This window comes from Fundulus heteroclitus, chromosome 17 (genome assembly GCF_011125445.2).
Source record: "Fundulus heteroclitus isolate FHET01 chromosome 17, MU-UCD_Fhet_4.1, whole genome shotgun sequence".
In the NCBI taxonomy this organism is placed as follows: domain Eukaryota; kingdom Metazoa; phylum Chordata; class Actinopteri; order Cyprinodontiformes; family Fundulidae; genus Fundulus; species Fundulus heteroclitus.
Window position 1 is genome coordinate 20,089,873 of NC_046377.1, and position 15,661 is coordinate 20,105,533.

Below are 15,661 nucleotides of genomic sequence, written 5' to 3' on the forward strand. Positions count from 1 at the left end.
GGATATATGCCTTTTTTTTTGCTCTCGAGGGCCGGATAATTTACCTTGAAGGGCCAGATTTGGCCCGCGGGCCTTGAGTTTGACACCTGTGCACTAAAGCCTTCTCAGTTTTGCTCCTTTTTTTTTTCTCTACGCTGTCTCTTCCTGGCTTTCATGTTCTGGTTGCCTTTCTTCTCCTGTTTAATGTCAACACCAGGGGCATTGAAAAGCCCAAAGTCACACCAGGGTACACGAACTGAACGTGAATAAAGACGATATCGCATCATTTGACCCGTTTCCTCATGAATCTGACGGCTAAATCAATGGCTTCAAGTCAACATGATCTTTTCCTAGAACCATATTCCCATTTAGAGTTAAAGCCGACACTTTGGCTGCCGCATGGCTTCAAAACCTTTCAAATCTCTCGGCGACTTTTCCTAAATCTTCAGAACTTTTACAGTACATTTCTAAACCCCACAGGATTCACAACGGCGTCTGATTTGCAGTCAACTTCTCAGGACTTTTTCTGATCCCTCCCACAAACAGAAATTTTCTTTTAAAGGGGACATATCGTGCAAAATCCACTTTTTTAGCCCTTAAATGCGTTTTGTTGTGTATTTGCACTGCAATAACGGAACTACAGATAAGTAAAATGTTCTTAAAATCAGTGTATTTGTCCTTGATTAGAGTAGGTAAATAGGATGATTTGCCAATGGAAAAAGAATTTTGCACTTAAAATAGGAACAATTCATCGCTATCATCTTATTTCAAGTGCAGGATGTCTAGTTATCTTATTTTAGGGGTCAAAATGCTCATTCCATTGGCAGATAATCTTCTTAACCTGCTCAAATCAAGGATAAATACACTAATTTTAAGAACATTTTACTTATTTTTAGATCCGTTTTTGCTGTGTGGAGTCTCCGGTAGCTGCTTTGATCATTTTGGACCATAACTTTCAAGCTGTTCAGTTTTTTTCTATTTTCTATTACGTGTTTTGAACAATTACGTAACTAAACAACATCGTGGAGGTCCGGATTACCAATTCCATGAATCCGCCATTTTTATTTCTTGTTTAAGGTGAAGGAAACCGAAGCTACAAGTGGATAAAGTAAAATATCCTCTTGTTTATTACACCGTCCCCCCAGCTTACTACAAAAATGGCTGAATGGGGCGAAGGCGTCTTAAAGAGACGGCGCCACAACGAGTTGTTCCCAGACACGCCTCAGAACAGGGATGGAGAGGAGGAACGTGGGGGTTAAATTAACGAGGAATTCACACCGAAGCATTGCAGTTCCACTTTTTATAAACCACAACTGAGTGATGTCAATGTGAAACGAAAGAACTTAAAAAAAGTACAATATGTCCCCTTTAAAATGGATTTTGAGGACCTTTCCTGGTTTAATTTCACAACGTTCGATATTGTCAACAGGATGTGAGAAGACGCTTCCTTGGCCACGTTTTCTCGTTAAGCGGGTCCGGCGGCCCGTGTGCGTCACCGTTCACGTTGTCTGATGGCTCTTCTTCCCCAGCCGGCCTTAGTTTGATGTCTTTATGCGTCAACGTGTGCTCCTGATCTCTGCAGCGGCCCCGTTTATGAAATTATCACAAACTCGCCGACGCTCGGCCCTCAGCGCCGGATCCGCTCTGCCGTCAGCCGGCGGCTCCAGCGCCGTCCGTGACTCGTGTCCCCCGTTGTTCGGCGCTCCGGCGCGATGTTTGCACATCATGTGAAACACGGCGTTCAGCCAGTGGAGCGGAAACGCCCCCCGGCCCCCCCCCCCCCCCCGTGAAGACCCGCCTGCCGCTGCCGCCCCTCCCCTTTTTGTTTCCCGTGGCCTCGTCAAGGACATCGCCTTTTTGCGGTGAAACCTCGGCGTGCGACTAGAGAAGAACACGTCATCCGCTCACAGAGGGACTCCTGTCTCTTTAAAGCAGGGATAGCCCCCCACCCCCCCCACCCCTCTGCCTTCCTCCGTGCTGTTGCTGTGACAGCTTGAGTTACCATGGTATCTGCCCCCCCCCAACTCCCTCATTGCACTGCGCAGGGCTTGTTGCCATAGTCATTGGCCTGAGTGACAGGTGGTCCTCGTACAGACCCCCCCCCAATCTCTGCAGAGCAGCGCTGTCACCGTGGGGTTAGAGAAAGCCCCTCTGCTTGGACTCCCTCCCTTCTTTGTCTGGTCGCTCGGTGCGATGGCCCGCTGCAAATATATTCAAAAAGCAGAGGGGGGGGGCTGCTGCTGCTGCTGCTGCTGCGTAGTTTCCATCCAGACCTGAGGGACGGAGCTAAGCTGGACAAGCAGGTCTACGCGCTGCCTGGTCGACGGTTCAATGTGAGCCAGCTGGGTCTGGCTGCTCACCGTAGCAGCAGCAGCGTCACGTCCTTTAAACGCCCCCCCCCCCACCCCCCCCCCACTACACACCCCCCACACCCCCACCCACCGAAGGCTGCAGCAGCACGAGCAGCTGCGGGCTAATGCAGCGTGCGTGTCCAGATCGACGCGGCGTGCGCGCCCTCGCCGTCAGGAGGAGGACGTACTGTTGCCATAGCAGCAAGCGGGATCTCTTCAGGAGTCTGCTCTTTCTTCTGCCGCCGAGTCTCCATGTCTGTTCCCTGTCCTCTTCTTTTTTTTTTTTTTTTTTTTTTGCTTCTTCGGCCTCTTGTGGCGTATGTCAGAGGTTTAGTTCCCAGGCGGTGAGCTGTACCCACCAGACAGAACTCACAGCCGCCTCCCTGACTTCTCAGAGCCGTGAAATCAATCAAATTCACTTCACGTATTAAATAACGCACCATTTTATATACATTTTTACTACTTTACTGTTGTGTAACAGCCCCACCCCAAGATGAGAAGTCTCATAAAGCAACTGATCCGTTAATTGGAGGATTTCCATTTGGATCCCTGGTTTCTATCCAATTCTGGTCCGCCAATTCTGATTTCTCTTCGCTAACTAATGTGGAACGAAGCTCAAACCCGCATTCAAGTACTTTTTCTCAGACCCTTCCTGCTATGACCGATCAATAGCTAATTAGCGTCATACTGCTGTAAACCACGGTTTTATCCATATTTATACAATAAAGACAAAATGCTAACAGAGTTGAGATTTTAATTTGTCTGTGTTGTCAATTATTGCAGTGGGCGTGACTTTCGTTACTAAAACAGCTGTTTTTCTTTCTGGAGAATGTACCTTAATTCAGATTTCTAAATGGCTGCCAGCATGTTTAAATCCAACATGTTTAAAGCTCCACAATAAAACGGATGAATTAAAGTTCAGCCTTCCTGTTAGCTTCTGTAATTCGTGTTCTCTCTCTGAGCCTTAATGACTGCAGGGAAGTAAAACAAAAAGGCGTTTCCTTTTAATTAGTTTCTAATGTTTCCTGTGACAACTCCGTGTTTATTTTAAACTCTTTACTGTTGCTTAAAATGGCTTGCATTGAATTCTCTTAACTCTTTAACCAGGGTCCGAAGTGGCGAGTAAATTTCAGAGGGCTAGCTGCCACATGGCGAGTAAATGTTTGTACCACATAAGTCGTGTTTTTCATTCATCTGGGTGGATGCTTCTTTATTTTCCTCTGCCTTCAGCTCGTATGACAACAAACGCGCACATGTGACACGACAACAACGGCAACTACGTCACGTCCGTTTGCTAACAACTAGCGTTTAGCTCACGTTAATTACATAGCGGGATTATGTGGAGATATTTAGCAGGAGTCCGTCAGTAAAAACGTTTTGGCCGGTAAAAAATCCGCTTGGCCGGTTGATTCAGGAAGTCTTTAACCTCGTTTACAGCGATGAGCGCTATTAGCATGACTTAATAGTTAATAGTCAAGTTCATCACATCTCAGTTTGACCGATCAAGCTGCAGATGCTCTCAAAATGGTCCCCAAATATGTTGTATTTGTTTTGTTGTTTGTGTCACTTTAGTAAAAATAATTTTAGGTAGGGCTGGGTGATATGGATTAAAAAATAAATCTCTGATTTTATCATACCAAATCCGATTAATCGATTTTTTTTTTCCCCTCCTTTTTGTTTCATAAAAAGAAATTAAAGAAATTATTTTAAAACCTTGCTTTTATGTCAAGCATTTCTTCAGGGAGTTGACCTGAATTAAAAGTGCAACTAAAAACAAGCTGTGAAACATGCTTGTAAAACAAGATGGCAGCCGTGCCATTATAAACAATAAAAATATAACAAAACATTTGCTGCTAGTGGTATTACACATTAAGCTAAGAACAGGCTTCACTGCACTTGTGAACTTTAAACTAAGTTAAAAAAAAAAGTAAATAAGTAAATGAAGTACCTTGTATTATGGTAAAAAAAAAAAAGTTTCTACTTGACAATATTTTGACAATACAATACATATATTCAGCATCACATACTGTTCTCTTCATGGAAACCCAATGAGTGTATTGGCAAAATAAAATCCAGATTTTCCAAGAACTCTCTTAAATACCTCCCTTAAAGGAGGATTGTTCAAGTTTAAAAATGTGTGTGTGTGTGTGTATATATATATATATATATATATATATATATATATATATATATATATATATATATATATATATATATATATATATAATATATATATATATATATATATATATATAATATAAAATATTCATTCTCCCCCATAGATGCCGCGTAAAATGAGTGCTCCTATTTTCCGCAGTTGCTTCATTAAGCTCCATTAGTTCGTAACAGAGTAAATCAGGTTGTATTCTGTGTTTGTGACGCGCTTTAGTTCACCCGGATACTTTAAATCTCTGTTGCCATTGACACATTACCCAGAGAACATGGGCTAATTTATGTATTTATAGTTTTCTTACCTCAGATTCACGTCTCTAAACAAAAGTGCAGTCGCAGCTTTTCCCGCTCACAAACACTCGTGTCATTACAGCTTGTCACCAGAAGGGGGCGACCTACTGCAAACGCTGTGGAAGGTGCGCTGTGCTCCTTTAAGGGTGTTTACTTGTGGTCTGTGTGACTCTAAGAAAACATTTGAGCCGTGCGTTTTAAGAAAAGATCGGACAATAAAACACACGGAAGCCGTTCATAAGGAGAATCGTCGTAAACTGGTTTGTTTGGAGTGGGAAAAATCGGTCGTGGTAACCGTACAGCTTCATCCATCGTGGCTCAAACACACAAAGCTGAACGAATGACTTTGAATTTAACGAGCGTTTATGTTTGTTTATGAAAGGATTACACCAGCGAGTTACCTTTTTTTTAAGATTGTTTTTTTTAAGATTTTTAAGTGTTTTATCCTTTCAGGCTCTGTTCCTCTTCCCTCTGTTTCAGGGTTCATGCATATTGCAGGCAGCCGGCTGTTGTTCTGGACGAGGATTGTAACTGAGTGCACCCACAGCCAATGTATCGTCTTCGGTCAGAGCCTCCTACACGCGCCGATAGTGAAAACACGAACGACTCGAACCTTTTACCTGCCGTACTTGCACTTAAAAATAAATCTGCAGCGCCCCTTTTCACCAAATAGACACTTTATCTGTTAAATAGTGACGCCCTTTCATTTTGTTCTTCACTTAAGCACCACCCTGAGCTGATAAATGGTACCCAGCGTTATAATATTCCTTTTATTCTGATTGTTGCCCCCCTGGTAGCTTTTTTAAACTCTCCCGTCGTTTTAAATGAAAGTCGAAGCGTGCTGCATGTGGCAGTTGATCTGTTGGAGCGCACACGCCCCTCTCCCCGGTCCCGCCTCCAGACCTCATGCTCGCTCGTACGTTTTCACTTTGACAGCGAGGAGCCGAGCGGCAACACACACAGGAAGTGTTGCACAGAGCTCGATCGGCGTGCAAGAGGAGCAATAGGGCCGAGGAGGGCTCCCGCAGGTACTGTAGACCCACGTTAAACTCGGAGGGAACAAGTTCTGAAACTCGGAGGGAAAGCTCACGCAACTTTAAACTTTTTAGAAGCTGCTCGACTTTTGTTTTAAAGCCTCGACTCTTTTTCTGGAGCCGTCCTGCTCTCGTCTTCACCCAGACGAGCGTGGCCGGTTCAGAGACTCAAACCTGCAGCTTTTCCCCTCGTCTTCCATATTTGTTGCTCGTTTTAGTGGCTTGAGACGCAGCGGCGGAGGGAATCCGCTCATCAGCTGCCACACATGCGCCGCCGTGTCCGTTTTTCCCACACAGCTCAGAGCGAATCGCTGCAAAAACTTCTGACGAGAAGGATCAAGTGTGTGTTTCCTCTTGACCGAACATGTGGATCATTTATGAGAGTTCCCTCGTTTTTTTTCTTCTTTTCGTTTCTGTTACTCTGTCGCTTTCTCCTCCTCCTCTTCCCTCTTGATACCTGACCATCCATTTTGCCAGTTCCACTTCCCTCTTCCTCTATCAGCTCCCCCACAGCGAGCGAAAAGAAGACGAATGGCATCAGAATAAGTGGTTGGTTGGTCGGTTTGTTTCAGAGGGCCAAACTGGTTCCCTCGCCTACAGTTTGCGCCCGGGGAAAGTAGTTCTACTGGTTTGGCAAGAGTCGGTTTAGACAAAAAGGTGCGTTTGTTGCTTTGTGTGCAGGAGAGGCTGTAAATGTTTAGCGACTGCCTTCCTTGTACGTCAGTTTGAAGATAAGGATACGTTTGATAGTGACTTTTACCACGTCTGGGTGTCAGGCCCAGTCAACGCGCTTGGAGCCACCGGCTCATCGACATACCTGCGGAGCGCTCGGATGGACGCGCGTTTTCGCTGGAACGTTAAAAGGGAAGCCAGGGTAGATTTGCCGCTGCGAGTAACGCTCCTTTCTCCTTGATGTTTGTCGCCGTCCAGCAGACCAGAATCGGTGGAGGCCAGCCCTGTGGTGGTGGAGAAGTCCAGCTACCCACACCAGATTTACAGCAGCACTTCTCACCATTCCCACAGTTACATCGGCCTGCCGTACGCTGTAAGTACACCAGCCGGACTTTGTCCTCCCCTTTTTGATTTAATTGTCTGTAACGAAAGTGGCAGAACACCAAAACCTGTCGCAACGCGGCCAAATGAAGGAGACTCTGGAATGAGAGCAAGGTGTGCGGTTCCTGTTCTTTGATTGGCCTCAAAGGCGAATTATTTGGGCTACATGATGAGATAAAGACTAAATTATGTCGCGTTGTGTCAAGAGAGCCTCAATCTCTGAACGTTTAAGCCTATATTGAATATGAATCTTTGCTATACTGATATTTTAAATCTAGCAGGATTTGATTCCGATTGGACATTTTAAACGATTGCTCAAAGGTTTGGAAATGAGATCTATGGTTTGTAACTGTTTTATGAAATTCTAATTTAGATAGATGTTATTGTAAACTGTAATGTAAATTGTAATGTAATATTTTGACGCTATCTTGGCCAGGACTCCCTTGAAAAAGAGATTGTTAATCTCAATGGGACTTTTCCTGGTTAAATAAAGGAATAATAATAATAAAATAGCAGGATTCCAACAAGGTCTTTAAAATCTTATTTGGGTTAATTTTAGCCCTTAAATTCATCCATGTTACCGCCATCCTTCCTCCGATGTTTTATCTCTTTTAATTGGAGACAAACTGCACTGGTTTGGTCTGTAGTTTTAGCACGGGCATTTAAATGTGAGAAAACTACAACCTCCATGATGCACGAAAACCAGGATCCAGGCTGAAAACTATGAGGCGCGCTAAATATGTTTAAGTAGTGTCGGTTATTTCCTTTGGTTCACGTAGGAGTAAAATTTAAATCATCATAACGCTAAAAAAAATCTCAAATTAAACTGCAGAAAATCTGCTTTCATGGGATACAGGAAGTTATCAGATGTAGTGCTCTGCATTCATTTAGCTTTCTACTCCAAAAACTCATGAAAACCTTTCAAATCATTTGAAACAAAATTGCTAAATAAGTTTATCCCGCCTTTAAAATGAAATTGGCCTCTAAAGGAAAAGTGTTTTAACAGAGAGCTTGGGGGTCGCCGCAGGTTTGATGCGAGCCGTTGGGCTGCAGCTTTAGCCTTTAATACACTGGTCAAAGGTTGGAGTTTCTGCAGCGTGCTGCACACGTTATCTGTGCGCCAACCAAGACGTTACGAGATGAATTAGCAAACAGTCATATCAGGACAGGGAGGAGAGCTAGCTGCAACTTCTCCCTGCGCAAAGATCTTCCGTAGCAGACAGATGCTCACCCTGAACTGTTTCTGCCCATTTGTTGCCGGTTCACATACCTTTTTTTTAAATAAAGGGTTTTACGACATTAGAGCAGCTTTCAGAAACCCTGCAGAAAATCTAAAATAGATGAAACAATCAGGAGTGAATCTGTGCAGGACGGTGATGCTTTAGCCGCTTTATTTACTAAACTAAACCGTTTTAACTGGTAGATTTTCTGGTTTTAAGGAGAGCTAGACGCAGGTTTGACTGTGTTTTTGAGTACTGACATGCCTCTGGCTGCGTTTTTTATTTAAGTTTATTTATTTAAAGCTTAATGATTGTATGTTTTGAGCAGCGACTGCAGCCTGTAGCTCTTCAGGCCCCAGTGAGCCGCGTTTTAAAATACACAGTTTAAAAAAGGCATATTTTAGCAAATGCTCTTTTTTTTATGGTAAATGTGCTTCTAAAAGTAGCTTAAAAAGAGCATTAACAAGACATTGTCATTATGCTGGAAACTGTACGATTTGTCCATAGTAAAGGTTTTTATTCTGTTTACAAAAGTTTTCAAAATCTGAAATTGTGGTTATTTAATTTAATCCAAAAACTTCTTGTGTGGGTTTTGCGTCTCTAGGGAGATTTTTATTTAGCTGTATTTTGAACTGTAGATGTTGCAGACCTTCGACAAGTTATCTCGATTCCATTATTGTTATATATTATTGTATATTTCTGTCTCCCACCGCTTTAAATCGTAAATAAAATCTTGTTTTTGTTTTTTTAAATGTAAGTCTTATAAAGGAACCTAATTGTCTCTAGGCAGATTTTTATTTAGCTGTTTTCTGAACTGTAGATGTTTCTGACCGCTGGATTAGATGCTGTGTTGGGAAACGTGGAATTCATCAAAAAAAACCTTTATTTTTAAGACTATAATTATTTCCACGTTACAGACCTGCAACAAGTTATCTCGATTCCATTATTGTTATATATAATTGTATATTTCTGTCTCCCAACACTTTAAATCGTACATTTTGTTCATTTTTCTTAATACAAGTCTTATAAAGGAACCCAATTGTCACATTAAACTTTTTATCTGTTTATATTTTTTATTATAGAATGTTGATATTCCAGTTTTCAAAAGTTAAAAATACTTTTTTAAATATTACTATGAATTTAATCAATACAATATATATTTTTATCGCTTCAGGACCATAATTATGGGGCGCGGCCCCCACCTACGCCGCCAGCCTCCCCCCCACCCTCCATGTTGATCCGACAGGGAGAGGTGGTACCCTTTGGTTCCGGGCCCCAGGATGAAGCGTCCCGGGGCACCACGCTCAGCACATCTGAGGACAGCAGCTATGGGACCGACATCACCCGTTGCATCTGTGGCTTCACCCACGATGACGGCTACATGATCTGCTGTGACAAGTGCAGGTAACGTCCCGCTCGGCGCCGCCAGATCCGACCGCAGAGTCGGGTCGCATGTCGATAAGCGCCCTGTTCTGTGTTTCCTCCCTTTCAGCGCCTGGCAGCACATCGACTGCATGGGCATCGACAGGCAGAACATTCCTGAGACCTACTTGTGCGAACGGTGCCAACCGAGACATCTGGACAGGGAGAGGGCCATCCTGCTTCAGACCAGGAAGAGAGAGTGTTTGTCCGGTGAGCGAACCCGCGGCTGGTTCAGATCCCTCTGCGCTGAACTGGCGGCGCAAGAAGAGAGCCAGAAGATGTTTATCTCGGTTCTGCTTTTTCTGGCTTCCTCGCTGCTGTAAATGGCCAGCCTGTTAGTGAAGGTTGCAGGTTGGAGGCTTCCTCCTCCTCCTCCTGCAAGGCAGCCCAAATTCATTTTCCCAGCCTGGTTTTTAGGCCACAGTGACACCTGCTGGACAAAGAGCAAACTGCAGCTCTGTAATTCATTGTCTCGCAATATGCCGCTCGTTCTATTACAGGGCAAGTCTTGAAAGTCTTAATAAGTATGGAATTTTGAAACACTGTTTTCCAGACCTTGAAAAGTCTTGAATTTTGTGTGAAAGTCTTAATAAAGTATGAATTTTACAGTATGCTCATCAAAGGCATTGTGAAATGAGAAATAGGAAGGTAGGCTATAAAACTATAATTTTACTAACTGGTCACGTACTGTATTAGCCTAATTGAATCAAACACTTGTTTGATGTGAAATTCATGTACTTGTGATTTTCATGTTTTGAAACGTTTTCATCAGTAAAAGCATAATTTACTGTGAATAATGCATTTGTTCATTGAATACTAGCCTATAAAAATTAACATTTCTAATAAACAGTTTGTACAATCTCAACCAATGAAGTAGGCAGTAGGCACACAGGTATACAAGTACATAAAGTTAAGGTCTTGGGGAAAAAAAATATCAGTTTTAAAAAAAGTCTGGAATTTTAATTTGGAAAAAAGAGCAAGCACCCTTTATTATTGCAGCCCAACTATCTTTTTATTCTCCCCGTGACAGCTGCAGCTTTTTATAGCTCGGTATGTTCCTCTGGTCCGTGTTCTCCTTCTAACTGCGATGCTTGTTCAGACGGGGACACCAGCGCCACGGAGAGCGGAGATGAGGTCCCGCTAGAGCTCTACTCCACCTTCCAGCACACGCCCACCACCATCACGCTGACGACCGGGCGGCTCGGCAACAAACAGGCCGAGAAGAAGCGTAAAAAGAGCGGCGATAAAGACCCGCCGGCATCCTCTGCCCGCGCCAAGAAGGTCAACTTTCCCCTCCATTCAGTCGCAATAAGCAGCGTTTTGTTACAGTCGCTCGGTTTTAACTCTCCTCCTGATTGCTGTCGTCGCAGGCCTTCAGAGAGGGTTCCAGGAAGTCCTCCAGAGTGAAGGTAGAGTCACAGAAACACAAAACGTTGTCCACGAAGTCTCCCAGAAGGTCCTCCGCTTCATCGACCGTCGTCTTCCTCTTCCTCTTCCTCTCTCAGGGTGCCGCTCCAGACACGGAGCCCGCAGAGCCCCCTTCTATGTGGGAGACTAAGATCAAGACGTGGATGGAGCGTTATGAGGAGGCCAGCAGCAACCAGTACAGCGAGGACGTCCAGGTCCTGCTGCGTGTCAAAGAGCAAGGCGACGGCAAGAACCTGGCGTACAACACGCACCCCGCCTCCTTCAAACCCCCTGTGGAGGTACCAACATGTCTGTCATAGTTCTGTTTATTCAAAACAGAACTAAAAATATGTAAATCTTTCTTAAAATTAGTGCATTATCCTTGATTTGAGCAGGTAAATCAAATTATCTGCCAATAGAATGAGTATTTTTACCCCTAAAATAAGATAATTAGACATCCTGCACTTGAAATAAGACGATGGAGATGAATTGCTCCTGTTTTAAGTGCAAACATCTTATTCCATTGGCAAAGCATCTTATTTACCTGCTCAAATCAAGGATAAATACACTAATTTTAAGAACATTTTAGTTATTTTTGTTCCATTTTTTGCAGTGTGTGTATTTATTCAACATCCATTTACACTGCAAAAACTGAACTAAAACTAAGTAAACTTTTCTTAAAATGAGTGTATTTGTCCTTGATTTCAGCAGGTAAATAACATACTTTGCTAATGGAACAAGATTTTTGCACTTAAAACAGGAACAATTCATCTCCGTTGTCTCATTTCAAGTGCATTATATCTAATTATCTTATTTTAGGGGACAAAATACTAATTCCAGTGGCAGATAATATAATTTACCTGCTCAAATCATCAATTTTAAGAACATTTTACTTATTTTTAGGTCCGTTTTTGCAGTGTAGCGCGTGTCTCCCTGGTTTTAAGCTGTTGTCGTTGTGTGTGCGCCGCGTTTTGTGCTGACGTCGGCTCGTTTGTGTCGCTCCCCAGAGTCAAGTTCAGAAGAACAAGAAAATCCTGAAGGCGGTGCGGGACCTGCCCCCGGACTCCCTCATCATCGAGTACAGGGGGAAGTTCATGCTGCGTCAGCAGTTTGAGGCCAACGGATACTTCTTCAAGAGGTCGGCATAAAACTCTCTCTGCCGCCGTCTCATTGGTTTCGTTTTCAGCCGCTGGCTTTTTATTTATTATATGTGAGCCGTGAGGTTAGAACGCGGTTTTTATGCTGCTTTGCAAATTTATTCAGAACCATTTAAATCTGTCTCCTTCCAAACAAAATCTTCCATGTACTGTTTGGGGTTTTATGTCGTTAGCAAACGCTTTGCAGATTACTCGTTCATAAACGACCTAGGTCTGGACTTTGACTAGGCCGTTCTAACACTTCAATATGCTTTGATTCCTGGCTGGGTGTTCAGGGGGGGTTCTTCTGTTTTTAAACATCTTTCCTTTGCTGTAAAACCTCCTCAGCATGATGCTGCCACCGCCGTGTTTGCACATAGCGCCGTGACCAAAGCGGCAGAGAAAGTTTCTGTTTCTGGTCTGACTTTCTACTAGTTTGCTTCACTGTTTATAGATTTAAATTTTTTATATATAAACCTCTGAAAGCCGTCTATACTTTCCCCGTTGTGTCATGATGTCCTATAATATACTATAAAAACAAGCTCTTGTTTCAAAGAGATGTGTAACTTTTGTGGCTCTAAACAAAATTGTGTATTACACTTTCTTGAAATAAGTGTATTTTTCCTTGATTTGAGGATCTAAATAAGACTATTTGCAAGTGGAACAAGATTTTTGCACTTAAAATAAGAGCAATTCATGTCCATCATCTTATTTCAAGTACAGGATATCTAATTATCTTATTTTAGGGGTAAAAATACTCATTCCAGTGGCAAATAGTCTTATTTAGCTGCTCAAATCAAGGAAAAATGCACTGATTTCAAGAAGATTTTGCTTACTTTCGGTTCCCTTTTTGCAGTGTAGTTTAACCAATGTTTAGATCAAAGCATTTTCACGTCAGAATGGCCTTGTCAAAGTCCCTGGAAGCTGGAGCAGATGGACTGTAAACACTAATGATAATTATTTTTAGTTCTCTTTTTGCAGTGTACTTTGTTTATCTCACCAAAACAGTTTGGGGTTATGTCTCAGAATACTTTTGCAAAGCAGCGTATTTGACGTTTTCCTCCATCAGACGTTGATCCCTCCTCTCTCTCCTCTTTAGGCCTTACCCGTTTGTGTTGTTTTATTCCAAATTCGACGGCGTGGAGATGTGCGTGGACGCCCGCAGCTTCGGCAACGAGGCGCGCTTCATCCGTCGCTCCTGCACCCCCAACTCTGAGGTAGGACCGACCAGCAGCGTGACCCGTTAGACAAACGGAGCCGCTGCACTGCAAAAACATCTAAAAATAAGTAAAATGTTCTTAAAGTTAGTGTTTTTGTCCTTGATTTGAGCAGGTAAATAAGATTATTTGCCAATGGAATGAGTATTTTGACCCCTAATATAAGATAATTAGACATTCTGCACTTGAAATAAGATGATGAAGATGAATTGTTCCCATTTTAAGTGCAAAATTCTTATTCCATTGGCAAATCATCTTATTTACCTGCTCAAATCAAGGACAAATACATTCATTTTAAAGAATATTTTACTTATTTCTAGTTCCGTTTTTGCAGTGTAAATAATTGGGAAATGAAGCCATTGTTGGAAGGAGGAACAACACTGCAAAAACGGAACTAAAAATAAGTAAAATGCTCCTAAAATTTGTGTATTTTTCCTTGGTTTGAGCAGGTAAATAAGACGATCTGCCAATAAAATACGATTTTTGCACTTAAAATAGGAACAATTCATCTCCATCATCTTATTTCAAGTGCAGGATGTCTAATTATCTTATTTTAGGGGTAAAAATACTCATTCCATTGGCAAATAATCTTATTTAACTGCTCAAATCAGGGATAAATACATTCATTTTAAAGAATATTTTACTTATTTCTAGTTGTGTTTTTGCAGTGTGAACGCTCACCTCTGCCTCTGCTTCGCTCCGTCCCTCAGGTACGGCACGTCATCGAGGACGGCATGCTGCATCTCTACATCTACTCGCTGAGGCCGATCTCCAAAGGCACGGAGATCACCATCGGCTTCGACTTCGATTACGGCTGCTGGTGAGTCGCAGCTGCTGTTCGCTTGTCGGCCGTGAAGTGGTCAGAAAGAATCTCAACGTTGACCGTCGCTCTCCCCCCTCCCCCTCTGCAGTAAATACAAGGTAGACTGTGCCTGTGTGAAGGGGAACCAGGAGTGCCCGGTGCTGAAGCACAACCTGGAGCCCACTGAGAACTTAAGCTCTGGAGGCAGACGCAGGGGCAGCCGTAAAGACAAGGAGCTGGTGCGAGACGACCAGGGGCAGAACCAGAACATGGCTCTGGACGGCGAGGGGAAGGGGAAGAGCCTAGGCGACGGCAAGCAGAGGAAACTCTCCCCGCTGCGACTCTCCATCTCAAACAATCAGGCAAGTTCACGCACGGATCTAAGTCCTTTGCTTCGACACGTTCTCTCGCCACCGCCACGATCCATCCTCGCAGTTTTGAAGGATGTTCTCTGCACGTTCTTCCCGTTGTCGGTGCACGTCACGTTCCGTCCTCCCTATTCACCGTTTTTTTCCCTTTTCAGCCTTAAACTTTGCTGAGAAAACCCCAAAAAGTCTCGCAGAGTAACACAGAATCATGTTTTGGAGGATTTATTTACCAGGTTAGGCTTGGAGACGTCATCATACACTGCAAAAACTGAACTCAAAATAAGTCAAATGTTCTTAAAATTTGTGTATTTTTCCTTGATTTGAGCAGGTAAATAAGATGATCTGCCAATAGAATAAGATTTTTGCACTTAAAATAGGAACAATTCATCTCCATCTTATTTCAAGTGCAGTATATCTAATTATCTTATTTTAGGGGTAAAAATACTGATTCCATTGGCAGATAATCTTATTTACCTGCTCAGATCTAGGACAAAAAACACTAATTTTAAGAACATTTTACTTATTTTTAGATCCGTTTTTGCAGTGTAACAAATCGGTCCAATCCGTCTCCAAAGCCGGACTTTTCTGAGCGACATTTTGGCATTGAAGAAATTAAAATGTGGAACAGCTGAAGGGAAGAAAGAAAAAAAATGCCTTTTTTTTTTTTTTAGAGGAAATTTCCACTCCCCCCTCCTTATCCTCAGCCTTCCCCTGTCTACCTGTAGTCTGTAGCTGGGCTGCATCGTCAGCCATGATGAGAAAAAAATGGCCATACACGGCTCTCCCCTCCTCTTACAGGATCCCGAATTATTTGAGGATTTAGACGACAAAACCTCCGTTAGCAATGAAGTAGAGATGGAGTCAGAGGAGCAGATTGCAGAGAGGAGGAGGAAGATGGTAAGTGTGCCGAGTTAGGGACTCGAGCTTCTTTTGCTACGCCCCCCCCCCTCCCCACCCAGCAGAACGTGGAGACAGGAAGAGAAAAGCCAAACTGTTGCTCCTCCCTGCTGGTGTGGACTAAACTGTCTGTCTGCTGCTCAGACGTTTCCACGCACTCGTTCCTTCCACCAATCACACGTTAGTTTTGGGCTTTTTTTTTTTTTTTCATGGTGAAATTATTAAGCACCTAATTCCTCTCTAGTCTAAATATGTCTAAATAACTTTGTGTGGCAATCATAAAGGCTTTATAAGTCTAACTCTAGAGCAGGG

General features: G+C 43.0%; 1 protein-coding gene across 7 annotated transcripts in view; it reads left to right on the plus strand.

Moving 5' to 3' along the window:
* kmt2e (lysine (K)-specific methyltransferase 2E) overlaps nt 1–15,661 on the plus strand; it is a 47,629-nt gene that overhangs the window by 12,103 nt on the left and 19,865 nt on the right. For 2 of the 7 annotated variants that reach the window (XM_036149170.1, XM_036149173.1), the window contains exons 3-13: nt 6,758–6,872; nt 9,275–9,504; nt 9,593–9,732; nt 10,622–10,803; nt 10,893–10,931; nt 11,028–11,228; nt 11,937–12,067; nt 13,165–13,282; nt 13,993–14,102; nt 14,194–14,446; nt 15,251–15,349. In XM_036149170.1, coding sequence (XP_036005063.1) covers nt 6,758–6,872; nt 9,275–9,504; nt 9,593–9,732; nt 10,622–10,803; nt 10,893–10,931; nt 11,028–11,228; nt 11,937–12,067; nt 13,165–13,282; nt 13,993–14,102; nt 14,194–14,446; nt 15,251–15,349 — 1,618 coding nt within the window. Of the gene's footprint in view, nt 1–5,729; nt 5,822–6,757; nt 6,873–9,274; nt 9,505–9,592; nt 9,733–10,621; nt 10,804–10,892; nt 10,932–11,027; nt 11,229–11,936; nt 12,068–13,164; nt 13,283–13,992; nt 14,103–14,193; nt 14,447–15,250; nt 15,350–15,661 lie in introns of those variants that run through there. The other 5 variants (XM_036149172.1, XM_036149174.1, XM_036149175.1 and 2 more) reach the window with 3 other exon arrangements.